Source organism: Pipra filicauda, unplaced genomic scaffold (genome assembly GCF_003945595.2).
Source record: "Pipra filicauda isolate LSUMZ 115617 unplaced genomic scaffold, ASM394559v2 scaffold234_size1211729_pilon, whole genome shotgun sequence".
Classification (NCBI taxonomy): Eukaryota; Metazoa; Chordata; class Aves; order Passeriformes; family Pipridae; genus Pipra; species Pipra filicauda.
Window position 1 is genome coordinate 106,863 of NW_024104348.1, and position 23,483 is coordinate 130,345.

At 39.3% G+C, this 23,483-nt stretch overlaps 1 protein-coding gene across 1 annotated transcript in view; it reads left to right on the forward strand.

Moving 5' to 3' along the window:
• The window catches only part of TULP3 (TUB like protein 3), a 33,703-nt gene extending 10,220 nt beyond the window's left edge, over window positions 1-23,483 (forward strand). Inside the window, exons 2-11 of the mRNA XM_027722119.2 lie at window positions 1,749-1,800; window positions 6,558-6,720; window positions 8,656-8,832; window positions 13,204-13,334; window positions 15,107-15,304; window positions 15,805-15,917; window positions 16,313-16,427; window positions 18,318-18,416; window positions 20,520-20,691; window positions 21,308-23,483. Coding sequence (XP_027577920.1) covers window positions 1,749-1,800; window positions 6,558-6,720; window positions 8,656-8,832; window positions 13,204-13,334; window positions 15,107-15,304; window positions 15,805-15,917; window positions 16,313-16,427; window positions 18,318-18,416; window positions 20,520-20,691; window positions 21,308-21,441 — 1,354 coding nt within the window. The 3' untranslated portion in view covers window positions 21,442-23,483. The remainder of the gene's footprint in view (window positions 1-1,748; window positions 1,801-6,557; window positions 6,721-8,655; window positions 8,833-13,203; window positions 13,335-15,106; window positions 15,305-15,804; window positions 15,918-16,312; window positions 16,428-18,317; window positions 18,417-20,519; window positions 20,692-21,307) is intronic.

A 23,483-nucleotide genomic window follows, 5' to 3' on the forward strand; every position in this document is an offset into this window, starting at 1 on the left:
TATCATGAACATCTTAAGTGGAGCTTTCAGGCATTTTTCAAACTTTGCTAAAGATGGCCTTTTCCATCACCTATGCTATAAATAATAAATATGCTGAAGTGTCATGCAATAACTGTTGTATATCTTGCTGCACTCAGTAGCTTCTGCTTGTTTCTTTCTTAAGTTGTGGCTGTTTTCAAGGGAAGACAACTGTATTACTGTAACTGTTGTTTTGGGGATGTGCAATAGCTCTCCATTCCTCTTCAAGAAAGACACTAATTTTTCCAGGCCCTCCATTGCCTTTGAATCCAAGATACTATGTATTGAAGATCCAAGTAAGGAGTAACATCAGTTTTCAGAAACAAGATATTTTCAAGGTCCTAGACCTGTTGTGTGATGATAGTTCAAATACATTAGAAAAAAAAAGTTCAGAAATGACGAAACTGCAAAGTGTATAAAAAAAATAGCAGTCATAGCTTGCTTTAAAATACTATTAGTTCAAGAACTAGTATAAATTTTAGATCATATAAGTTGTTATATATGATGTGTATATAGAACTCTTTCTCTGCATAATTCCACCTTCCAGAGCAGGGCCTGTGTTGGCCAGGGTAGGCTGTCTCTAAGGACCTCTGATCTGTCATCTGCTTGCCTGGAAGCTGAGACAAATGTGGGTTTACTATAGGTTAGGGGGACTCAGGCCTTTTTCACTCTTCAGCTCTATGGGCTGTAATCCAATTTCCATGGCATGTGTTTTGCAGAAACCCCACCCTCCTCTCTCCCTGTCTCTTGCTGTCTCTCTGGTTTTCCTTGTTAGGATTATATTCAGCGCTGTCTGCCAGCTTGTGGCTTCACATCACTGGACATTTATGGATACCTAAACCAGACAGAATTTCCTGTTTAAACTGAAATTTTGACTTGCCCTGCTTTTCTGTGTGCTATTAATAAAATATATAACATTTGTCCATTTCCCACATCAAGTAGTATCTTCTTCCTGATGCTTTCTCAGTTCCAGAGAGGTCTTTGTCAAAGCTGTGTTGGAGGAAGTGCACAACTGTGATAGGCAGAATATGTGCTTAATTGTCAATTAACATTTCCCCTATGTAGGGTTAGCTGCTCTAAATTGCACTTTATGTAGTAATCCATTATCATACAAAAGGAAATGGGAAATCTATATGGAACACAACTCAGAATGAAAAGCTAGAGTTCTTATGAAAATTATCTATAAACCAACAAAATAGTGAAATAATTATATTTTATCTCTAAGAATTAATATCAGATGTTGCAAATACAGATTCTCTCAGGTATTAGCAGTAGTTTTGGAAAGTCTAATAGGAAGAGAAAATTATGTAGGTTTAACTCCAAGAGAGAACTGAGTTAATTTAGAATTGGGTGTCTTATGACGGCGCAGGGACTTTACTGAATCAGTTTGAACTGTGTTAAACCTTCAGGTATAAATTGTCTCATAGCCCCACCTCAGTAGTGGGTCATAATCCATCTACCAATAGTGAAGCCTTTAGTGCTTACAAAATGTTTTCAGAGCAGTTTACTAAAGGGATTCAGCTACAGTTTTTGTCCTATTTCTGACAGAATACAAAGTATGTTTTATTTTTAATTCCTTGTGTCTTGGTCTTTTAGTGGGATAGAAGTAATGTCTAACAGTTGTTTTTAAGTCTTGATGGCAAAGTTGCAGTCTGAGAATATCTTGTGCTCTTGTAATGGAAACTGTTTAATAGCAACAATTAATGAATTTGTTTCTTTCCCTTTCCCAGCATCTTTGAGGATGAAAGCATGAAACTACGACAGCTGAAACTACAGAATCAGGTAAATGATAGTACTGAAGCTGGTAAAAATAAGTATAGGAAAACAAACAGCCATCTAGAGACTTGAGAAATGGGGATGAAGTACTAAAAATGGTTGGTCTAAAGACCAACTTGCTAATATTTTTCTTTGAAGATTTTCACGGTTTTCATTAGTTTAAGTCAACCTTGCCATGGCTTGTAGATTTGATGTATTTGATACATTCATTTTTCATATGTCCTCTCATTTTGTTGCAGTTGAGTCACCAGAACACAGGAATGAATCGAAAGATAGGGAGACTGCAGGGAATTATTGATTTTAAGCATCAGAGCAAAAGAAAAAGTTTCCCCAACCTACAGAAAAATCTCCTTAACAATGCTGTTGAGAAAGATTTCCAGCACCTTTTGACCTTTTTTTGTTTCCTACAGAGAAAATATTTACAGCCAAGCATGGGTCAGATGTTAGGTTATAGGTCTCAGTTTTTGAAGTGCTGTTTGCTGGATGTTTACATCACCATGTTCTTCAAAGCAATAAAATATTCATCCTTAATATTCTTTCTCTGTAAAATTTCAAATCCTTATAAATAGATTAGAAGATTCTCTAGCTGACCATTTCATATGGACCACAAATCACTGTCTTACATTAAATTCATCTTGTTCAAATTAAAGTATGGTTTTTAGACAGGCCTTTTCTCAACTGAGGGTCTTTAAATCCAGACACAACAGTCTTCAGGCTACTCTTGCAATGGATAATAATTCTCTTTACCAGAACTTATTCGTTATTTGTAGTCTGAGTTTGCTTAGCTTTGGCTTCAGACAGTGAATTTATCACCAACTTTATCTGTGTTTATATAGGCTCTTACCTAAAACGTTTCAGTCAAGGGGTAAAATTTATCTTTGGTCATATTTGTGGAAGCTAAGATAGTCCTTTACATGTAGACTATCAAGTAACACTTGTTTAAAAACAAATAATTAAAAAATAGAAAGCATTATTTCAAGTAATCAGTAAAGGAGCATTTATTGACAAATGGCACTTGGTGAGATGTTCCAAAACTAAGGAAGGTCTGAATGCTTGGTGATGAACCTCAGGGTCTATTTTAGGACTGCGGTCTTGGGTCATAAGCTGGTAGTAATCACTTCTAGTGCTAGGCACTGTGATCAATGTATGCCTAGTGTCAGACCTTGCCATGGGGATGCATGGCTGTTCCACCAAAACAAATTCCCTCAGAGCAGCTGTCAGTTAAAATCATGAAGAGTTCAGTTTAAATTATGCATTCCATTTGCAATTTTGTTTCCATCTTTCTTGGATTTGGTTGAGATTGCAATCATCTACAAAACCAACAGCTAGACAATATCTCTGAAATAGGTTTTAACAACCCCCCTGTCCCTTGCAAATGAGACTTGTTGAGAAATGCTAACACTCTCTAATTTATGATTATGTAATTGGGATTGAATATTACTTTTAAAGTCGACTTGTACATGAATAGTACTATGCATTCTGAAGAAACAGAAGTCACTACCAGATATGAGGGACTCATTGCTGGTTGTAGCTGATGCCCTGGTTGATTAATTTGTCATAAACATTTATAAGAATTGGGATAAAATAAATGCAAGATGTTTTAATCCAGCCATGGATAAAATCTTTGGTCAGACAGAGAATCTAGAATAAGCATTTGCCACAGCACAGAGATATGCCTGTCATCCATCTTTATAATGGGTTTGGGAACCCTGTAATTGCAGTAAAATACTATTTATAATAGTGCATGACATCAAGTTCCATCTGTGGGCCAGCTCTGCCAACCAGCATGCTTTTTTCTCCTGGACTTGAGGTGAGGCAAGAGCACATGGTTGCTCAGTCAGTGCTTAGTCCCTCATTAGTAGAAGGTTTTCATGTGCCTGAGCACAGGAGGTGCCTGCAGCTCCAAGTGCAATGCTGCCATCTCCCTGTGCCTGGAGAGCATGGAGCCTGACATGTTTCTGAATGCACCTGGTGGGGTGCATTACTCTTGACATGAAGTTTCATTAATGCCACCATCACTAGCATTGCCACTGCTGCCCCAGCATGAGCTAAGGAGGAGCTGGAAGAGTGGAAAGGATGTTTCCAAGCTAGGATCCATCCTCTATAGCCTGCTAAGGTTAGGACTATGCAAATAATTGCACCTTTGATGGTGTAGTTGGAACCTTCCTGTATACCATCTTCCCATCATCACAATTGTAGACAGAATACTCAACTAGTTGTCTTACTAGTTTGCTAGGATATATTCATCTGACTTCTTGACTTGTTGAAAACTCATTAGGAGCTGGTGGTTTGTGATCTTTTAATTGTCCTATATTCTGATGTTACTGTTTTCTGCGGTGCAAAGAAAATGTTTCTGAAAGTATTTGATGCATGGAGTTCACAAAATGCTGAACAAATCATCATAATCTGTATCTGTTACTTAATTAATGGATTATGTGTTTTGGTGTCCATTTCATAAACTGTCTAAATTTTATGTTGTAATATTATATGAATTTTTGCTGTAACACAGAGCTGGAGGAAAAGGCTACTTAGTAGGCAAAACGAAACAAAATACAGTTTCCTGTTTTCTGCTTCTGTAGTGGAATAAGACCGGGAATACATGGTACTGAAGAGCAGGCTGCCACCGTATGGAGAGAAAATGAACTACTGTTTACTGTCCTGTCAGTGGACTTGCAGATGTTTTTTCCTGCTCAGTAAGCAAAGTATTAGAGAGAAGCCCTTTTAAAATAAATCAAATTACTATCGGATTTTGTCACTTTGATTATTCTGAAATTCTTGCAAGAAGAAGGTTGGTCACATCTACCAGCAGTAAATTGTGTTTTAATATAAACTAATGCCGTTGGATTGGTGAGTCCTAGAAATTCTGTGATGAAACGCAATGTACAATAATAATAATAATAAATTTAGACTGGTGTGCAGTGAAATGAAGCTTATGTAATAGAATAATCCATTAAGTAAGTCTTAAAGTTATTATATTCTACGTTGATCTCAAATTCAATTTTGCATTCTAGCAGTAGCTGTGCATTTTCTTATTTTTTTACTGCCTTCAGGGTGTGTCTGTTTTGTTGGGGTTTTTTCTTGCCTGTCTACTTGTCAAGTGGAGAAGTCTTGACAACAATTCTCAAATCCTTATTCTGAGTATAATGTTCTGATTCTTGTTTTTCCTCTCTCCTTTAGAGATTTATAAACTATCATGACATTTTTTACTTTTCCTCAGCATTAATTTAAAAAATAAACAACACAAACCAATGTAAATTCTTCTGGAAGGTTTGACTACCTTTCTAGAGAACATATCCACAATTAGCAGTTTCTAAGAAACTGATTTTACTGCTTATTTTTCTTCACTCATTCTAAACCAGTGTGATTTGGGATTCTATGTAATTCTTGCTCTGCAGGACAATCCTTGCAAATAATTCTCCAATAGCAAACACTACCTGTATTGCAGTCCAGTCTTCAGAGTGTAATTCTGAGTTTAAAGAAAAAAAAAAAAAGTAAATTTGTTTTGAGGTTTTTGTTGGGTTTTTTGTTTGTTTATTTGGGGGTTTTGTATGTTTGGTTTTGTTTGGGTTTTGGGTGTTTGTTTTCTGGTTTTTTTTCAATTTGGTTTTTTGGGGGTGGTTGGTTTTGGTTTTTTTTTTCAGACAAGTGAAAAAAGGAGAAAGAATAAAGAACCAAGGACTGAGTTATGTTGGAATTCCTCGGGGAGAGGTTGCCTGAGAAACTGATCTCATTTGAGATAAAAAGCCTAATAGGAGAGGGAAGAACTAACAAGAGGAAAAAAATGATGGGAAAGGAAAGGGCTCCAAAGATGTCTGTGTCTCAAGAGGATTGAATTGTTGGTACTGTTTATCTGGTGGGTCCATCAAGACTCCAAATAATTTAATGGAGAAATGGTTTCTGTCATCAAAAACAACTTCCAGAGGTGCTCAGGTACAGAAAAAGGTACAGCCATGAATAAACTGCATCTACACTAAGGAGCTTGCATATTGTTTGCATAATGGTGCAGAATATTAAAATATGATTTTTCATTCTTCATGCATTGCCTTAGGTTTTAAGGATTAGGCATGTCTGTCTTTAAAGTGGTACAATGTCCCCATTTGCCTTGATTTAAGTCTAGAAGTTGTTTCTATTCTTGTTTAGTAGGAAATTATAAATTATAAATATCAAATGTATGTGTATCTTGGAATTTTTTTTAACATGTGGATTTACCACTCTTTGCTTTCAGTCCTGAATTACATGCAAAAGTTTAACAAGGTAGATCAATTTTCCTTTTAGTGAATCATTCCTATTTTAATTATTGTTGTTTATTTGTTTGCCCACTCTAAGTCTTATCTCTCAACATTGGTTTCTGGGAACTATTTAAGTTCTCCCTGTAAGATGATGACTTTTGAGGCAAAAACCTTTTCCTTTGCAAGTGCTGACTGTTTCATATTGGACTATAAATGACTGCTGAATTTATCTATTTGTATTAAGGATTGCTGCATTTTAGAGTGGATGAAAGGATTTCACATTATCTGCTGGTGGTCTCAGGGTAGATCAAAAATACACAGGTATCCATGTCACCCATCAACTTCTCATGGAGAATCACAGGCAATATCTCACTCCAAAGACACAATGATTTTTGTAAGAGATTACAAGAATATTTCAGGTTTGTTTGAGGTTCTGGTCAGTGAGAATGTCTTGGCATGTTATTGCCAAGAGCTGAGGCATGTTTTCTGTAGATGTGTTTACTCATCTCTTTCATGCTTTTCTTCAATCCACAGAGAGCTCTTCTAGAGAAGAAGCAGAGGAAGAAACGTCTTGATCCATTGATGGTACAGCCAAATCCCGAGGCAAAGCTGCGCAGGTCAAAGCCCAAAGGGTGTGAGGAGCAGACTCCTTTAGTAGAAACTCCTACCCCTGTCCACAGTGATGTTGTTTTACATGGTGAGTAATCAACCTAATTGCAACAATGTTCCCCAGAGTGCCAGTACATGCATTATATGTCACAGATGGGCACCTACGTTGCTGTGGCAGTGGCCAAGTGATAAACAAGATTGACTGCATAACTTTCTATGTACAGAAGTAGAATTCTAGTACAGTATGGTTGAGCAAGACTAAACTGCAAAAGCAAACAAAAACCTCACCTTGAATTTTTCTGACAGCTGGAAATCTTCATGTGCCCTTGAGTAATCTCTCCCTTGTGTTAGGCTAGAAGAACTGTAGAAATGAGCTAGGAATGTCTACAAAGGTAGGGAGATACAAATCCAAATTAAGAAAAAATCTTCTGAAGCTGTAAGGCAAAGAAAAGAAAATAATTCAAGAGTGACTGCTTGTACTTTTCCTTATGTTGTCATGGCGTACTCTGTCTCAAGGTTGCATATGACTGAATGATAGAGAAAAGCAAAAAAAAAGTGTTATAAATACTGAATTAGGTTCTTAATGGGTTTTCTGTGGGCTTCAGTGAGACAACTGAAACATGACAAACAAGCTATAGTGGTCCACAAAGTCAAAAGCACAAAGTGGTATCAGGGCCAAAGGCAATAACTTGGTGATCTCAAAACAGTAAAAAATTACAGTAAAATAATGATCATTCCTTTAGAAGTAGAAAGAAATACAATATTGAGAGCCTTAAGACTCCCTTGTCACAGGGAGGAAAAAAGAGCAGCAATGAAATCCTTACACTTCAGTGGAAATGTCAGGAAATTGTTTATGAGAGCCAGGATCCCATCAGCCTATCAAAAAAGTAACAGGAAACATTCTAAATCTTCGAGATGCATGCTATTGCAGGATTTTATAATGCAAGCATTGTAGTAATAACAAGTTAATATGCAGAGTAGAATTTTAAAGACCCAATCAAACCAGTATTACTGGCTTTGAAGATCACATTTGGAACTATGCTGTTCTCTCTCTCCTGAATATTTTTCTCATTCTCCAGATGTCTTTCAGAATCATAGGATGGGGAGGAAAGTGGTGATGTGGATAGTAGCATTTATGTGTTTAAAATCAAGTATAAGAAAGCTTGTATTAAAGGATGCTTTCAAGTCAAAAAGAGAGTGAGAGAAAAGATTGATATAACTTCTAAGGCAGTAATGTTCGGTAATACTGAAATGAAAACTAACTGCTCACTTACTAGCTTCAGTAGTTCTGAGGCTTCTTCAGTGCAACAAATACTGTTAAGAAGAGATAACAGGAGTAAACATGTCAGAAATATGATGACTAGATAAAGCAGTAAAGTTTTAAGAAGGAAAACAGTAGGAAAGTAATAAATCCAAAGCTGGAACTTACATATTGTGTGCTACACAAATGCATATTAAGTATTATGCCAGACCCTGCCATCAAGATGTCTCCACCAGTTACAAAGTGTGGTGCACAGCTCTGTTGTGTGTTCAAACATGGAAATTTCATTTCTAACAAAAAGATAGGGAGCGTCCATTTACAGTTTTTTCTGCCTGTGGCTGTAAATATTTTTATCAAATTGATTTGTGACGTTCACTGTGGAGCCCTCACTTACTGGCACAGGAGCAAACAATGAATGTGAAAGAAAAGAAAATAGAGTATTTGCCTGTAAATAAATTGAAGTGTAGCAATGTGCATGATAAATACAACTTGTTTTAATTGCTTTAGCCCTCGGAAAAAGGTAGATACAACCATTCTATTTATATAGGGAGAAACTGATGCTTGGTGTGTTTAAAGTAATAGGCAGTCTGTACCAGAGTTAGGCCTGACTCCTCCCAAGTCTTCTGACAAAAATTGAACAAATATACTTCAGTACTTTAAAGGGATGTTTGAGCAGGGGAAGGTGAAAAGAGCCACGATCCTGGGATGCATCCTTAGCTGTAAAAATTAAATTTTATATTTCTGTTTCATTTTGGCCTGTAGGCATTGATGGACCAGCTGCTTTCCTGAAATCAGAAGTGCAAGATTTGGGGACCAAGCTTCAAGCTCTCTCTGCTGGATCTACTGAAACAGAAGAAAATGCAGATAAGGAAAATGATGGAGAGGCTCTAACAGACACAGCAGGCAAGCCAGATCTGCAAGAAATCTTACAGAAACGAGGTAAGAGTTAATAATGGGCAAATGTCTTTTCAGGACTCTTTTACTTTTATAATGTTTTTCAGTACCATTAAGAAACCTAAAAAATATGAGGAATCACGAAGTAAGCGTCCATAGGATATCACTTTTAAATGCACAGCTAGTAGATTCTACATGTGGAAATGCAGTACTGTAGTTCCTTCTTGTGACATGAATTGGAATATACCATTTATGTTTAAGAGTTTATCAGTATGCGGTATAACTTCTGGCATTTCCAAGGAAGTTGCTGACAAAACGCTATACTTTAGATTTTGCTAAAATTTGGGATATTTTTATTCCAGATATGTTATATGTGGATAAGATGCTTGAATACTTTCACAACAGCAGAGCTATCTATAGCCAGTAAATGCTGTAATTTAATTCTTTAGGACACTAACAGAAAAGGTGTTTTTTCTGAGCCAGAGGTTGTCACAATCAAGGGTTTTAGAGTTTTATATTCAATACAGTTTGAGGTCTCTCCAGTCCTCAGCGCCACCAGGTGAAGAGAAAAACAGTGGAATGTTTGCCATAAAGAGTAGGTATATGAGTCATATGTCTCTACCAGATAGTGGTCCTTCGATCATACTGTCGTACAACTGAAGTTTATTTATTACAGACATCACTGGCTCCCGCTTCTCCCCAGCCTGCAATGATGTCAGGTAACCTTTATGTGTGGACGGCCCCATATGTGTGAAGCACCACCACATCTGTGGTGTACACTTAACCCTGTCAGGATCATTGGTGGGCTGCCCATCCCCTCCAAACAATACTTCCAGCAGTGCCATTTCCCTCAGACGTAGGATCCCTTCTTCTATGGTCTTCCAGCCCGTGGTATAATGATCTGCCTGCAAGGAATCTCTGTAGATGAACCTCTCCCTCACACCATCCAAAAGCCGTGCCCAGAGGGACAGGGACTTAGATTCCCTCACAAACGCCTCCTCAATACCCCCATCCTGGGCAATAGACCTCAAGAACCTTGCTTCACCACCATCAAGGTTTATGGCATCACCTGTAGAGTCCCAAACTCGGATCATCCAGGCCAGAACGGGCTCATTCGGACGACGAGCAACGTCTGTCCGTAAGCTCCGGAGGTTGTTATACGATAAAGACTCAGTGATGATTTCTGGCTCTGGAGCAGTCGCCTGTGAGGGTCCTGCCTCCCCATCATCGTCAACTGGGCGAACTGATTTGGCTTTATATTTCTTCTTTTGGATGGGGACAACCTCCGTTGGCTTGGTCTGCCCCTTTGATTTGGCCTTATCCTGAGTCACCTTGGTATTAGGCATTTTGTTTTCCTCTTTTCCTTTTCCCTGGAAGTGCTGCACTATACCGAGCAACTTCCGGTAGGCAATGGCCAAAGCCCCACATGCAGCTGCCAACTGCCTCTCCATGGATCCGTCACGGCCTCTCTCCCTCACGGCTTTCATTACTTTTGTAGGGTTCAAGAGTTGTTCAAGGGTAAGCTTCCATGTTATGGGAGCTGAGCAACTTTCTAAGAATTTACCCATGTCCTCCCATAACCCATGCCACTCGATGTTTTCCACCCCTGGGGCAGGCTTCTGGACGCCTTCTCGGTAATTCTTGGCCTTGGCTTTGTATATTAGGTATACTATAATGGCACAAACTAGGATAGAGAGCCCAACAAGTAAAACGTCTCTGACATCTGAAGAGGATTTAAACTTCCCAGAGGCCATTGTATTGTATCCAAAAAGAAACTGAATAAAGGGTTGGGCGAATACATCCCCCTGTGTTTCTCCATAGGAATGGATGTTATTATCCTTAAAACCCCAGAGGAAACAGCTTAGGCTAGAACAGTAGTGCATCCTTGAGGACATATTCTGGATGAAAATCACAGGTACTGAGTTTGCCGTATCATAAACCCAATGCACAAACTCAAAGGTGCTTATCGCAATGAGAGTACTAGTATCTGAACTGAAACACATTGACAGGTGGGACAGATATCTTGGCATGGTTATATACCAGAGGAAAGCAACAACCCCTAACATCATGGTGCCTACTGGTTCAGAACGCGTGTCAATCACACTAGGGGTTCAAAATGTGCGTAACTCACACAAAGGGTGGTTATCCTTTTTCCACCTTTCCTCTTTCCAGGCCCCACGTTGGACGCGAAAAATGTCTCAGTCTGAAGAGACTGGAATGTTTGCTAAAGAGGATGAGTTATGAGATAGACCAAACTTCTCTCTCTCAGCAATCGTAAATTCAAAATTAAGGGGCTTTAATCGAGGAAGTGTGGAAAAACCAGAAGAAATAACAACCCTTTATTAAAAGATATATGTATGTTGGCAAAAACAATAACAGAACACAAAAAAACCCCTAGACAGTAGTCCTGTACCCAAAAGTCCCCTTCAAACCAAAGGAAAAAACCAACACCACCAAAGTCCGAACGAATACTTCTCTGTCCTTCAGCGCAGTCCTGACCGTGGCCTGCAGGGGGCGCTGTCGGGTCGCTGGCGGTGCAGGGCCTGCCGTTCCCTGTGTTGGCCGGCAGGGGGCGCTGTCGGGCTCTGGCGGTCCCCGCGCGGGGAGGGGGTTGTTGTTCCGAGCTGACGGTGTTCCAAGGCTCTCCCTTCTCTCCCAGCGAGCACAGACCTCTCCGATGGAAAACCCAGGAGATCCCGGCTGGAGTCACGAGGCAGTGGCGGTGCAAGGCCGGTGGTCAGGCCTCACCAGGACGAAAGAACCAGAAAGACTGGCTCCCAGGCTTTTCCTGCGGAAATGCCCGGACACAGTCCCTGTCTCTGTCCCGGCGAGAGAACTTAGCCGTCTGACCTCTCCTCCCTAAGAGCGGCCAGCTACCCCCAAAATCTCAAGCTCCAGCCTTCGAATGGGCCATTAGCTAGGAATGCAACTCTGCTGGCTATCCCTTTTGTAAAGCTAATAACCTCCCCTTCCCCCTTCCTCTTCCCAACTCTGTTTTTCTTACAGTGAAGCAGGGAAAGAAAAATTCACCTCTCAGGTTTATAACCTATAACATAGTTATATCCCATTAAGTAGTTTCCTAGTGGAGTGTCAAGCTCTGTCTGCCAAGTATCTTAAGTTGCTGCCAGTACTACGGGAAGCCTTTTTTTGTTGTATGCAGCCTAACCACTTTGCAGCAAAATATTGGCTAGCATTTAATATAATACCCAGCTTGTTTTTGTTTTGCAGAGCTTGTCTCCCAGAATGCTTCCAATAGACTTTATGTATTGAGATACTACCATATACAGTACTCCCATCCAGTTGTCAGATGCCACAGCTGCTTACCTATGGATAGCAACATTACACAAGAGTTAGGAAAGGAAGCAGAGGAGAATATCCAGTAACTTCAAGGGAAACTAGTGGAGGTAGAATATAAACAGTGAATTTTGAAATTGGCTGGAGTACTAGGGTTAACGCCTTTCCTCTTCCCAAACGTCCTTTGGGAAGTTTACTGACAGGTTGTTAAGACTAGATTTTTCTGTTTTATCTGAGACTTCCAGCAGTGCTCCTTCTATGCAGTGCCATGTTGGAGCACTGTTATAACATTGTCTCTCAGAAAATAAGTCAGCTTAGCAGACTGAATCTGTTCATTTTCTATAATGCTTTCTGTGCTTTTCCATTCTACAGCCAAATTAAATAATGGAATAAAAGAACAAAATGGTGCAGTTCCAAGTGGAAGGAAACACCAGTGATATGTACAGAAGCTCTTTATAAATGCTGTAATAAATCCAGAGTTATTTTAGTTATATACCTACAGTCAACTCTATGTAACTGTGCTTAGGTTAAGATTTAATTAATAAGTCCTGGAACTACTTAGTTTGTGCTTCTATTTTAAAAATCAATTTGTTAATATTGTTCACAAGACCTGAGTTATATTGGTACTGATGTAAGAACAGGAGGGGCTGCTACTGAAAAAATTAATATACTCCATTTCAGTGTGTATAAGACTAAGGGGAAATAATAAAGGATGTAAACTGTACAGAGTCTAATGTACAGGATAGGTGTCAGCATATTGATCTGGATTTACTTTTTTTTATTGTTCTTAAGACATGAAGGACTTCTTTGCATAAAAATAGGCAAAATCAATTCAATGACAACATGTACTAAAGCAATATGTTACATCATGTAATATCATGTGAAATATGTATTATTAAAGGCCTGACAGCTGCTCAATCATCTGCACGGTGACAGCTGCAAAATGTCACTATGGATTTGAATTACAAGGCTCAGGAAACAATATAGCACATGAAGAAAATCAACAGTTGAAACAACAGAAATTAATTAAAAGAGTGAATAGCTATTCAAGAGTCATATATGAATCAGTGGTGACACGAACCTTCTTTCAGAGATTACATGCTTGATCTTGTATTTTGACAGGAATTTCAGACAGTCTGAATTTTGATGAGGAGGACACAGAAGAGGAAGAAGCTAGTAAAAAACCAGCATCTCATTCACCACACCCTGAATCTGAGAGGCCTAGTTCTGCATCCAGTGAGAAATCTTTCGCAGTGAGTGTCTTGAAATCTATTTCTAATAAGTGCTGGGCACATGCTTGGTTTTAGTACTAACCCCTTGATCAATGGGTTAAAATACAGTAGTTGCAGCTATGGTAACCAGCATATTAATCCCTGAAAGCAGAGGAAGGTAGTGATTGTTAGGCTATCTGACTGAAGGGCTATTGAGTTAAACACAAAGACCTAGCAGTGATCAAAGGAACAATAGTGGGTGGAGAATCCCAAATTCTGCTCTAATCAGTGAAGATGGGAACACAGTGAATCAGCACTATGACCCTCAAAGGAGACAGATTGGGCCATTGTCTCTGGTGCAAAATCCACCAAAATGACTCAGAGAAGCTCTGAAATGCCATGCAAACTTAGAAGGGATCATTTCCTGAAGGATTGTAGCATTTATTGTTGGATGCAAGGGGGAACAGAATTTTGGGATTGAACAGAGTGGTAGGATTGGACAAACTTTTTATGGACTGTTTAGGGAAAGGAACTTAAGAGGGAAAAGAGAGGTGTCAAGGTGGATCAGGGAGTAATAAGCATGGGAAAACAGGGATTAAAGGGTGTAAAAGGCATCAGATGCATGTAAACAGCTGCAAGACAATGTGCTTGTCTGCCCAAGTCTTGTGCCTGATTATGACAGTGTGTCCCACTATCTTCTAAGATTCCATTTCTAACTATTTCTTGTGTGTGTGTGTGAGGTATATATACATACATATGTTGACAAATTATATGCTGTACTAGCCAGTGAGTTGGAAGAGACCAGCATGAGGAAGACCCAGGGTCTGAGCTAACTCAGACCAAATAAAGGCCATAGGGTTTGGGCATGAATGCTGGACACCCTTGAAAGTCCATGGTACTATTGGAAAGACCTCTTTGAGTATATTTACGAGGTGACCATGTATTTGCTGTGTTACACTAGTGGGGGAGTAGTACAAGTGTTCAGGGTGTCAGATAATTGGGAGACTAGGCTGTGGGTGCAAACCGCTGGAAATACGGGGTGGGGGTGCTGGAGGCGGGAGAGGGTGGGAGCCACTGGTGAATTTCAAGTCTATGTGCATGTGTCTGTGCTTATTGACTCAGGCTTCCTTCTGGCTGTAGCTGGAAACAGGGATAAAGCTGCAACTTCATCTCCAAGGCCCAGTAAAGGAGGAATCTCTTGGGTGCTGCAATTCACAAGATCCAGCTACCTAAAGAAAAAATTACTTTAATGACCTGTACCAGATTTTCATTAGAATTTCAATTCCTTTGGTGACCATAACTTGCATCCTCACTGTACACATTGTTCTAAGGCTCTTCCAACATTTAGTTGATATGGTTCCACCAGCAGCTTACTCCATTTCTGCTACTGTTCTGAACCAACATAATCTCAGTGCTCATTTCAGTCACAGAAATTCCAGCCTGTTTTACTGCAGCATCCATCAGTCCCGCTTTTATCGTACTGCGTTAGTTCCCAGAGTCTGAAGTTCTAAAAGCAGAGAGGCTCTTTGCTTAGAATATTTACAGCATCTCACTCTGTCCTCCCCTTCCTAGAAATTAACTTATGTCTGGTTAACAGGTACTTTTCTCCATTCCCCTTGGAGGGTTAGTCGTTTCTCAGAGTAAAAGTCTTCAGCCATTTTCTTCAGAGAAACACAGGTGGTAGCTTGTTTAACCTTCCTTTCCCCAGTATCTTCTGGTTATGATAACTTGTATTTCAACAAACTTATTTTCTTGGGGAATACCAGAGTCTCTAGTCGGATATTAATTTGCTAATATGATGCTTCTTCCCACAGGAAACAGGTGCTTCCTGTAGTCCCTCCCCTCAGGCAGATGCACAGCTGGGAGAAGTAGAGAACTTGGAGGATTTTGCATTACGCCCGGCACCCCGTGGTATTAGTGTCAAGTGTCGAATTACTAGAGATAAGAAGGGAATGGACCGGGGCCTCTTCCCTACTTACTACATGCATCTGGAAAGGGATGACAACAGAAAGGTATTGGAAACAGTATGCATTCTTGGCTGTTATACTCCTACCACATAATAGTTTTGGTGCAAGGGAGAGCTTCTGGTAAGAAACCAGTAGCTGAGGAAAGCCATCATGTAGTTGAGGATGGCTTATATTTGGCCAGGGCACTAAGAGGGAATTAGCAGGTTTAAAGGCCATAATACAATGAAAAATGAAATTTAAAAAGTATAAAAATGTTAAATGTTAAAAAAGGAGCAAGAAGACTGAGCTGCTCCAGAAGAAAAGGAGGGAAGACTAGAAAGGACAGTTCTGTTAAATCGAGACTGCTGAGTGAGCTGATTGGAGGAATAGGATTTCAGGGTGTGCACTTTGGAAGAGATCAAAATTGTGGAGACAGTAATATTGGCATGGAACAAAAAGGGGAATGGATATGGCAAATGGAGAGATAACAGTTTGGATAGCAATGCCTAGCAATGCCTGTGCATTCTTACAAAGCACCAGTCTTGATCAAAATTTTGTATTTCCAGACATTCCTTCTTGCAGGGAGAAAAAGAAAGAAGAGCAAAACATCGAATTACCTCATATCAGTTGACCCAACTGATTTATCCCGGAAAGGGGAAAGTTTCATTGGAAAACTCAGGTGAGGATCACTGATGAAAACTATAGACAGGCGAGATAGGATTTTCACTTTATTTGTGTTGTGGTTTTGGCTGGCAGTCTGGTATCGATTCAGAGGGAATGAGCTCACTTCGTTCTGCTGAATGTAATCTGTATTCACTTGGGTTGGCAGCCTTCTTCAGCATTACCATTCACTGTGGCAATTCAGAGAAGAAATTCTGTCTAGATGCTTTTCCAGGATAAGTTACAGGCTTAGTTCACTGTGGGCACTGCATGGAAGCTCCTTACTGAGCTGGCAATGGGAAGATTCAGATGGCAGGAGATACATGTTTTCGCTGTGCTGTACCAATACCTTCAGAAGAGGACAAAACTTTCCACTGATGCCTCTTTCTCTGTTTCTCCATAACCTGACATTAGGTCAAACCTCATGGGAACTAAATTTACAGTCTATGACCATGGAGTTAACCCAATCAAGGCACAAAGTCTAGTGGAAAAGGCTCATACAAGACAGGAACTTGCAGCTATTTGTTATGTAAGTACTGCCTTTCTCTTTTTGCCCCTTTCTTCTTTGTGCCTGGTTACGATGAAATGGGGCTTACAAAACTGTGCTTCTGTCAGCCTCCCCCACTTAACTTTGGAAGCAAGCGACCAATTTCAACCAGATACAACAAAGGGCCTCAAAGATAAGTTCTTGAGAGTTTATTGAAAAAAAAAAAATCAGTGCCAAAAATCTGGGAGGGAGAAAGACCCAAACTAACATCCTGATGACCTTCTTACCTAGCCTATTGTTCAGTGTGTGGCCAGTCAGCGTACCATTTACATGGAACCAGCCACAGCATGAACTGCCCCTTGCCCAGCCGGTGTCTGGTGGACACTGAGAAGGAACTGGGAGTATCCTGTGAAGTAGAATTATTTTTTGAAGAATCAAAGGCATTTGAGGATAGGAGACAGCTGGTATTACTTCTGTAGCAGCTTGTTGTTGATAAGGATGTGGTTCTAGGGAAATCATAGTTTGTTAGCTCTGTCCTAGAGATATTGTCTTCACAATTTGTGAATCACCTCAGGCAAGGCTTCAGAGTGAGGAGACACTTAAGGACACTCTAGAATTATGTGAGGGTTCTCATGTTACATTGTTTCATGTTCCAGTCCTACAGTTTGAGTAAAATTTGAGGTTCTCTACAAAATGATGGCTGCCAAGTGGAAGGATTTTTACTTTTCTCACTGGTATGGGAGCAGAAATTTAAAGATGCATTAGCCTACTGGAGCATTATCTTGATTTTTTGTTTTTGCTGTTGATCTCAGTGGCACTTGGGGGGAAAAGAATTGATGTGATAATTGCAGTATTGTTCTGTTTACGGAAATATTACTGGATATTTTCTTTGTATACAGTATTCTTCAATTCCCTACCTAGTTGAATGCAGCAAGGTGTTAAAATGAGCACAGCAGTTAATATTAAGTCAGCTTTTCAAAATTTTGAACTTATCTGCAAGAAGTTTGTAAAGTTTATATATGAATCAAATCAGTACCCTCATTCTTATATGTGCCCTTAGATTTTCTGAAGTGAAATAATAGAGGGTGCAATCCAGAGACCTTTGTCTGTGTCTGCAAAATGCACTAACGTGTTAGAAGAAGCTGTATCACTTCTATCAATCAGTTTGGTACTTCTGAAAGACTCTAGCTTTTTAATTGGTCCTTGGGAATTTTAAAGGTTAGCACTGATATTGTTACTGAACACTTTAAATGGACCATTGGATTTTGACTGACATTATTAAGCGTATGATTTGAGAATACCAGGTCTTCTTTGCTTTTTGTACTTGGAGCAGTCTCCTGCAGTACTCTGGAAAAATCTGCTTGACTTGAAGTTGAAGTTTGGATAGATGCTGAATACTTCCCTTTCTGGGTCTGTTCTTAATCATTTACAAAACAGAGAGAAATTTGAGAGAAAATTGTAGGCATTCTCTTGAACACAAATAACAGCACAGAAGAAGAATGTTTGTTTATTGTTCAGGAACATTTTAGACTAACTGGTAATATAGAGATAACATAAACTCAGGTCAAAGATATTTGCCTTTTATCATACTTGTTAGCTTGTTAGCAAGATTTCAGCACATTATTGCCTCACATGCAAAAACTTATGCCTGGAAATTGCACTTGTCTGATTTTGTTATAAATGTTTCAGTGGGATAACGGATTGCTCTAAATTAGTTAATACCATATATGTCTTATAATGGTGTTCTCTAAATGGGAGAGAAAGCAGTTCTCAGTGATTAAACACAGTTGGAGTTATTTAACCGCTACTACAGTTGTAGCCAGCAAAACTCTAAGAACTAGTAAAAATGTGGACACAAGTTCAGTTTTGCTGTCTTTACTTCTTTGGGATGTATATAATTTACTGAAAATAATGTCTTTCCTTGTCTTTCAGGAAACCAACATCTTAGGATTCAAGGGTCCCAGAAAAATGTCTGTGATCATTCCAGGAATGAATATGAATCATAAGCGAATTCCAATCCGTCCACGAAATGTGAGTTATGGAGTTCGGTCATGTTTCAGGTTGGAGGAAGAGGTTAAAACTTCCCTGTAGAGGTGTGAGTGTTACTAATAATCAGGGTTTAGAGCAAGGTTGTTAGTAGCCTGGGGTTTAGTAAGTCTCATGGAGAGTAAATACAATGTAGCCTAAATGTGTTGATTAATTGGTTCTTGCCTTTTACCTAATCTGTATCCTTCTGAATAGTGTTTGTATCCTTACGTGTCCTTTGGTCAGCCTAAATATTATTTACTTGTCTGTATGTTGTTGCTCTGGCACTTACAAGCCATCCTCATGGTGGGACCCTGTTATGCTGAGAGTTGGATGAACACAGGGCACACTTGCTTCTCCCAGGAGCTTGCATTCTTGGCCAGGATATGAATTGCAACCGATAGGTAACAGGTAGATACTGTGGTAGGCTGGTGTAATAGCAAGAGAGTAAATATGTTTTTGATCAGAATGCTGTCAGCTTCTTTGTAGGAGTCACAGGAAAGGAGGATTCTTTAAGAAGAAAGAAGGATGAGAAGGATGAAGTTTTGTCATGACTATTTAGCGGGTATTTCTCATACATGTGCTGGACATTATAGCTAAAAGCTTACAGACCTGTATCTGAAGATATATTAAGGTGTATGATAAAAAACATTTGGTTCCCTTAATGTGGGTTTTATGCTTGATGTGATAGAAGAACAAAAGGCAGAAAGAACAGGGGCTAAGACATGGCCAGTATTTTAGGCTAGAAAATGGGTTTTGTAGCCATGCTGTGAGTAGATATGAGTAGGAGAAGAATGAATTTCTTGATATCAGAATAAAAAATCTTCAAGAATGGAAATTCAGCCTCATGAGAGACTGGAAAAGAGATTTAATTTTGCAAATGGGCAGGAAAATTGTGTCTGTTTGTGAACATTTATTCATTGTCTTTCAATTGGTATCGTCATCTCCCCCATCAGTACAGTAATGATTCCATCGCCCTGCCTTTATTTTTCTCCCCTATTTTCCCAACTGTTTTGCTATCAGACAAGCATACTGACAGTGGACAAGACTGAAACACAAAGCTGTTCTGGAAAGTTGACAAAGCTTTCAGTGTAGAGGTTTGACTCTGTTTTTATCATTCCTTTTCTGTAATGTAATGCCACTAAGAAATATTGCCCCCACTTCAAAGGAGGAAAAATTGTGCCTAAATGCACTGTGTTGGTGCCAGTACTCAGTCATTTTTGCATCTTTAAACAGTAAATAAAGATAAATTCAAAGATATAAAGTAACTAAACCGAACAGTAAGTTTCCTTTAGATTATCCTCAAAAATCCATTATTGAATCTGTATACAATACTAGCCCTATCAGTCAGACCTAAGCAACAGGTTTTTTTATGAGCATTTTTTCCTGTTAGTAATTTCAGCTTGGATTTTTTCTCTTAGTATATATTATTTCAGTTCAGATTTTATTTGTTGCAGAACTTTGAAAATTATACATCATGTTTCACTACAACTTGAACCTCTTTGTAATTAATTGTTTGTCAAATTTAATGGACTGGTTTACTTCCTTTTTGTATCTTCCTTGTTTTGTTTATCTCTCTTTCACATTGTGCATCACTTGTTAGATCCAATAGGATGAGATTTAACCTTACAGCCTGTTGCAGCCTTTGGACTTTGTATTGAATCACGTCAGGGCCTGGCACTATGCAGTTAGTTGTAGATTATTTTATTTTAAAGTTCAGAATGTTAGAAATGTAAGCTGGATGCAACAGGATCAGAGAAAGCTTATGAGACTCAGACGGGATTCCTGTCAGCAGGATGGCAGTCATCTGTGACCTGTGAATTGCTCCCTTTCCTGTACACACACGTTTCCTTCTCTCTCATTCTTTTTACTTTTTTGGAATGGAAATATGGTGATAGCCTATTGAGTGGAAAAAATGCTTGGACTGGGAATCTGTGAAAGTATCTTCCTGGTTCTTACAGGAAATTTTCAGTAGGACTGAGTTTAAGTGCTGTCATTGTGTTTCATTAAACAGGGAATGGCCTTCAAGTGACAGTGCATACACAAGAGGCAATACTCAAAAGCGGAGCAATTCCAAATCTGATAAATATATTTCTTTCTTCTGAACAGGAACATGAGGGTCTGCTGTCAAAATGGCAAAACAAAAATTTGGAGAACCTCATTGAGTTGCACAACAAGGCTCCAGTCTGGAATGATGATACTCAGTCCTATGTTTTGAACTTCCATGGGAGAGTCACTCAGGCCTCAGTGAAGAACTTTCAGATTGTCCATGACAATGACCGTAAGAATCTGATGGGGAGTGTGTGGGACTTATTTGAACAGGGAGAACCCAATTCATTTCATAAGGGTTGGGAGGAATAGGACACAGTTCCTGGAGAAGGGAAGCTGGGTGAAGGAATTTAGCTCAGGATTACTGGGGACTTGCAAGCTGTTGAGAAAATTATGTAAGGCCTCCTTCTTTCTGGGGTGGGTGCAGACAGTGCTCTCCATTGCTGCAGCAAAGGAGGGTGCGAATGCAAACTTCCTGAAGAGAAGGAAAAGGATTAATACAGCACTTTCAGCCTAGCAAAAGAGTGGTTTGAGCTTTGGATCTGAGAAGAAAAGTAATCTGGAACAGCACACTAACTCTAGAGAACAGATTTCAAGGCCACTCCGGTGGGAAAGGATGGAAACATCAACCAAATATATTTGGGACTGCCAGATGAGTGGGTTTTTGTTTGTGGTTGGGTTTTTTGGTTTGTGGTGGTTTTTTGGGTTGTTTGTGTTTGGTTGGATTTTTTTTTTGTTGTTTTTTTTTTTTATTTTGGTTTGGAGTTTTTTGTTTATTTGATTTTTGTTTTTTTTCTTTTCACTTCACTGTGAAGTTGTTCATCTCTGAATCTTTCTTTTCTCCCCAGCTGACTACATTGTGATGCAGTTTGGTCGTGTAGCAGAAGATGTGTTCACTCTGGACTATAATTATCCCCTCTGTGCTCTTCAGGCCTTTGCTATTGGACTCTCCAGCTTTGACAGTAAATTGGTCTGTGAATAAGACAACAGACTTGAAACATGGAACTCACTCGCATGCTTGCATCTTGTAGGAGTTCCAGGTGTAGTAATGAAGAGCATATTGGAAGGGAAATGGAGGACAGGCTTCTACAGGCTTATTAGAAAGCACATTCCAGCCCTCAGAGCATTGCGAGTGTTGGCAGTAGACCACCTTGGGAGCAGTCTCTGTATGTACTGTGGAAGAACAAGAAATATAGGTGATGGTTTTGTCATTGGTGTTGATTCTGCTTTCAGAATCTTCGTTTACAGATGCTGCATGACAGTGGGCTAAGCCCACTAATTGGAACTCCTTGCATCTAGGATAGAAAAATAATGGCTAAGTGTTCCTATCCCTTGAAACTTCCTTAAAGCCTGGAAGATGATGCTACTCATGAGTTTCTGATCAGATGAATTCAGAAAAAACGGAACAGCTGGAATAAGACATTGGCTCTAATATAACACTTTTACTCTGTGAGATGATTCTCTGTTAAGGCTGATAATCCATTTCCCTTTCAGTATTCTAATTGCTCTCTATCTCCCTTGACAGTCTTTTTACCAAATAAAGAACAATCAAATCTCAAACACTGCCTTTTCAGATGGTGATATTGTATTCATTGCTGCTTCTGTTAAAATGAGACTGAATAGATGATAGAATCTGACTGAATTTGACAGAAGGTAGTACTGTAACAATATACAGTACTGTTCCTGAAAAGCAGTGTTGTGATTGAATTGTCTGTTGTTCATAAAATTTGCTACATTTCTAGGAATAGGTTTGTGACCAATTTCATTTTTTTAATATGAGATTATCTCAAGTCATGACATATTAAAGTAGATTTTGTATAAATAATTTTAACCTGACTATAAGAAGGAGTTACCTCAAAAAGAGATTACAGGTATTTTCAAAGGCATCAGTAAGTTTAAAGGAATTGTATCATAAGGCTTTGCAATGTGTCCTTCGAGTGTTCCATTTTTAATACTGGATGTACAATATGGAGTCTGTAGGTCACAGCATGGAACACCTCTTGATTCATATGGCCTTAACTCATCAGAGTGGATTGCTGCACAGTGTGACATGGAGGCCTCATAGTGTACACACCTGCTGTCTACTGAAGCAGAGAACAATCTTGCAACAATCCCATCTTGGAATCCTATCTTGCCTGTTTCACGGCCATTACACATAGTCATAATGGTCCTGGAAAAGACCATCTTTCTATTGAGACAAGAATTAGTTGTTCTCCAGCTTTGGGTATTGTCCTCGTCAGCAGACTAACTCTGTTTTAAGCTGCAAAGAGCATATACATTGCTTTTGGTCTCTGGAGTCTTTGCAGTGGTGAATATCACTCACTCTTTCAAATTAACAAAATTTTGTGGAGACGTTTTCTGATATTGCCAGAAAAAATAATTATGGTAATCATGTGTAAACTCTGTATTTAACTGTAACTTATGAATTGATGCTGAGAAGTCCATCTCAGGTATCTCTCAGATGACCATTCTGCATTAGCTGGTGAGCCATTGTCTTGAGATGATCTCATCAGAAAAGCAGTCAGTGAAGAGAACTTGAATCCTGATGGATCTCTCTTGTGCCTTTGTGTACTTCCTGCTCATCAGGCTGGGGACCAGACCTGGCAGTGCTTTCCAGTTGTGCTCTTCTGAGGTCTTGGCTGATGGTTCTGCATTCCTGCTACGCGTCCAGAAAAATGACATCCATTTGTGTACCTGTCTGATTATTTTTCTGACTGGGAATGTGTGAAGGAAACTGCCCTGTGTTATTTTGGGATGACCTGAAGGTAGAAGGCTAATTTCCAATTCAAGATGATTTTCTGTGTCCTCAGAAGGCCACGGTAACATCCCTTTACTCAATTAGGCCTGTCAGAAGTGGCTCTTCAAGCTATTTGTTGACATCAATGATCCTGTCAGGGCCTCTCAGTCAAATTATACAGACAGATGAACAGATTCAGTGCTCTTTATCAGATACTGTTTTACATTAATTGTATTTATAACTTTTATATCTAAATGAAAATAAACTAATTTATATATTGAAAAATC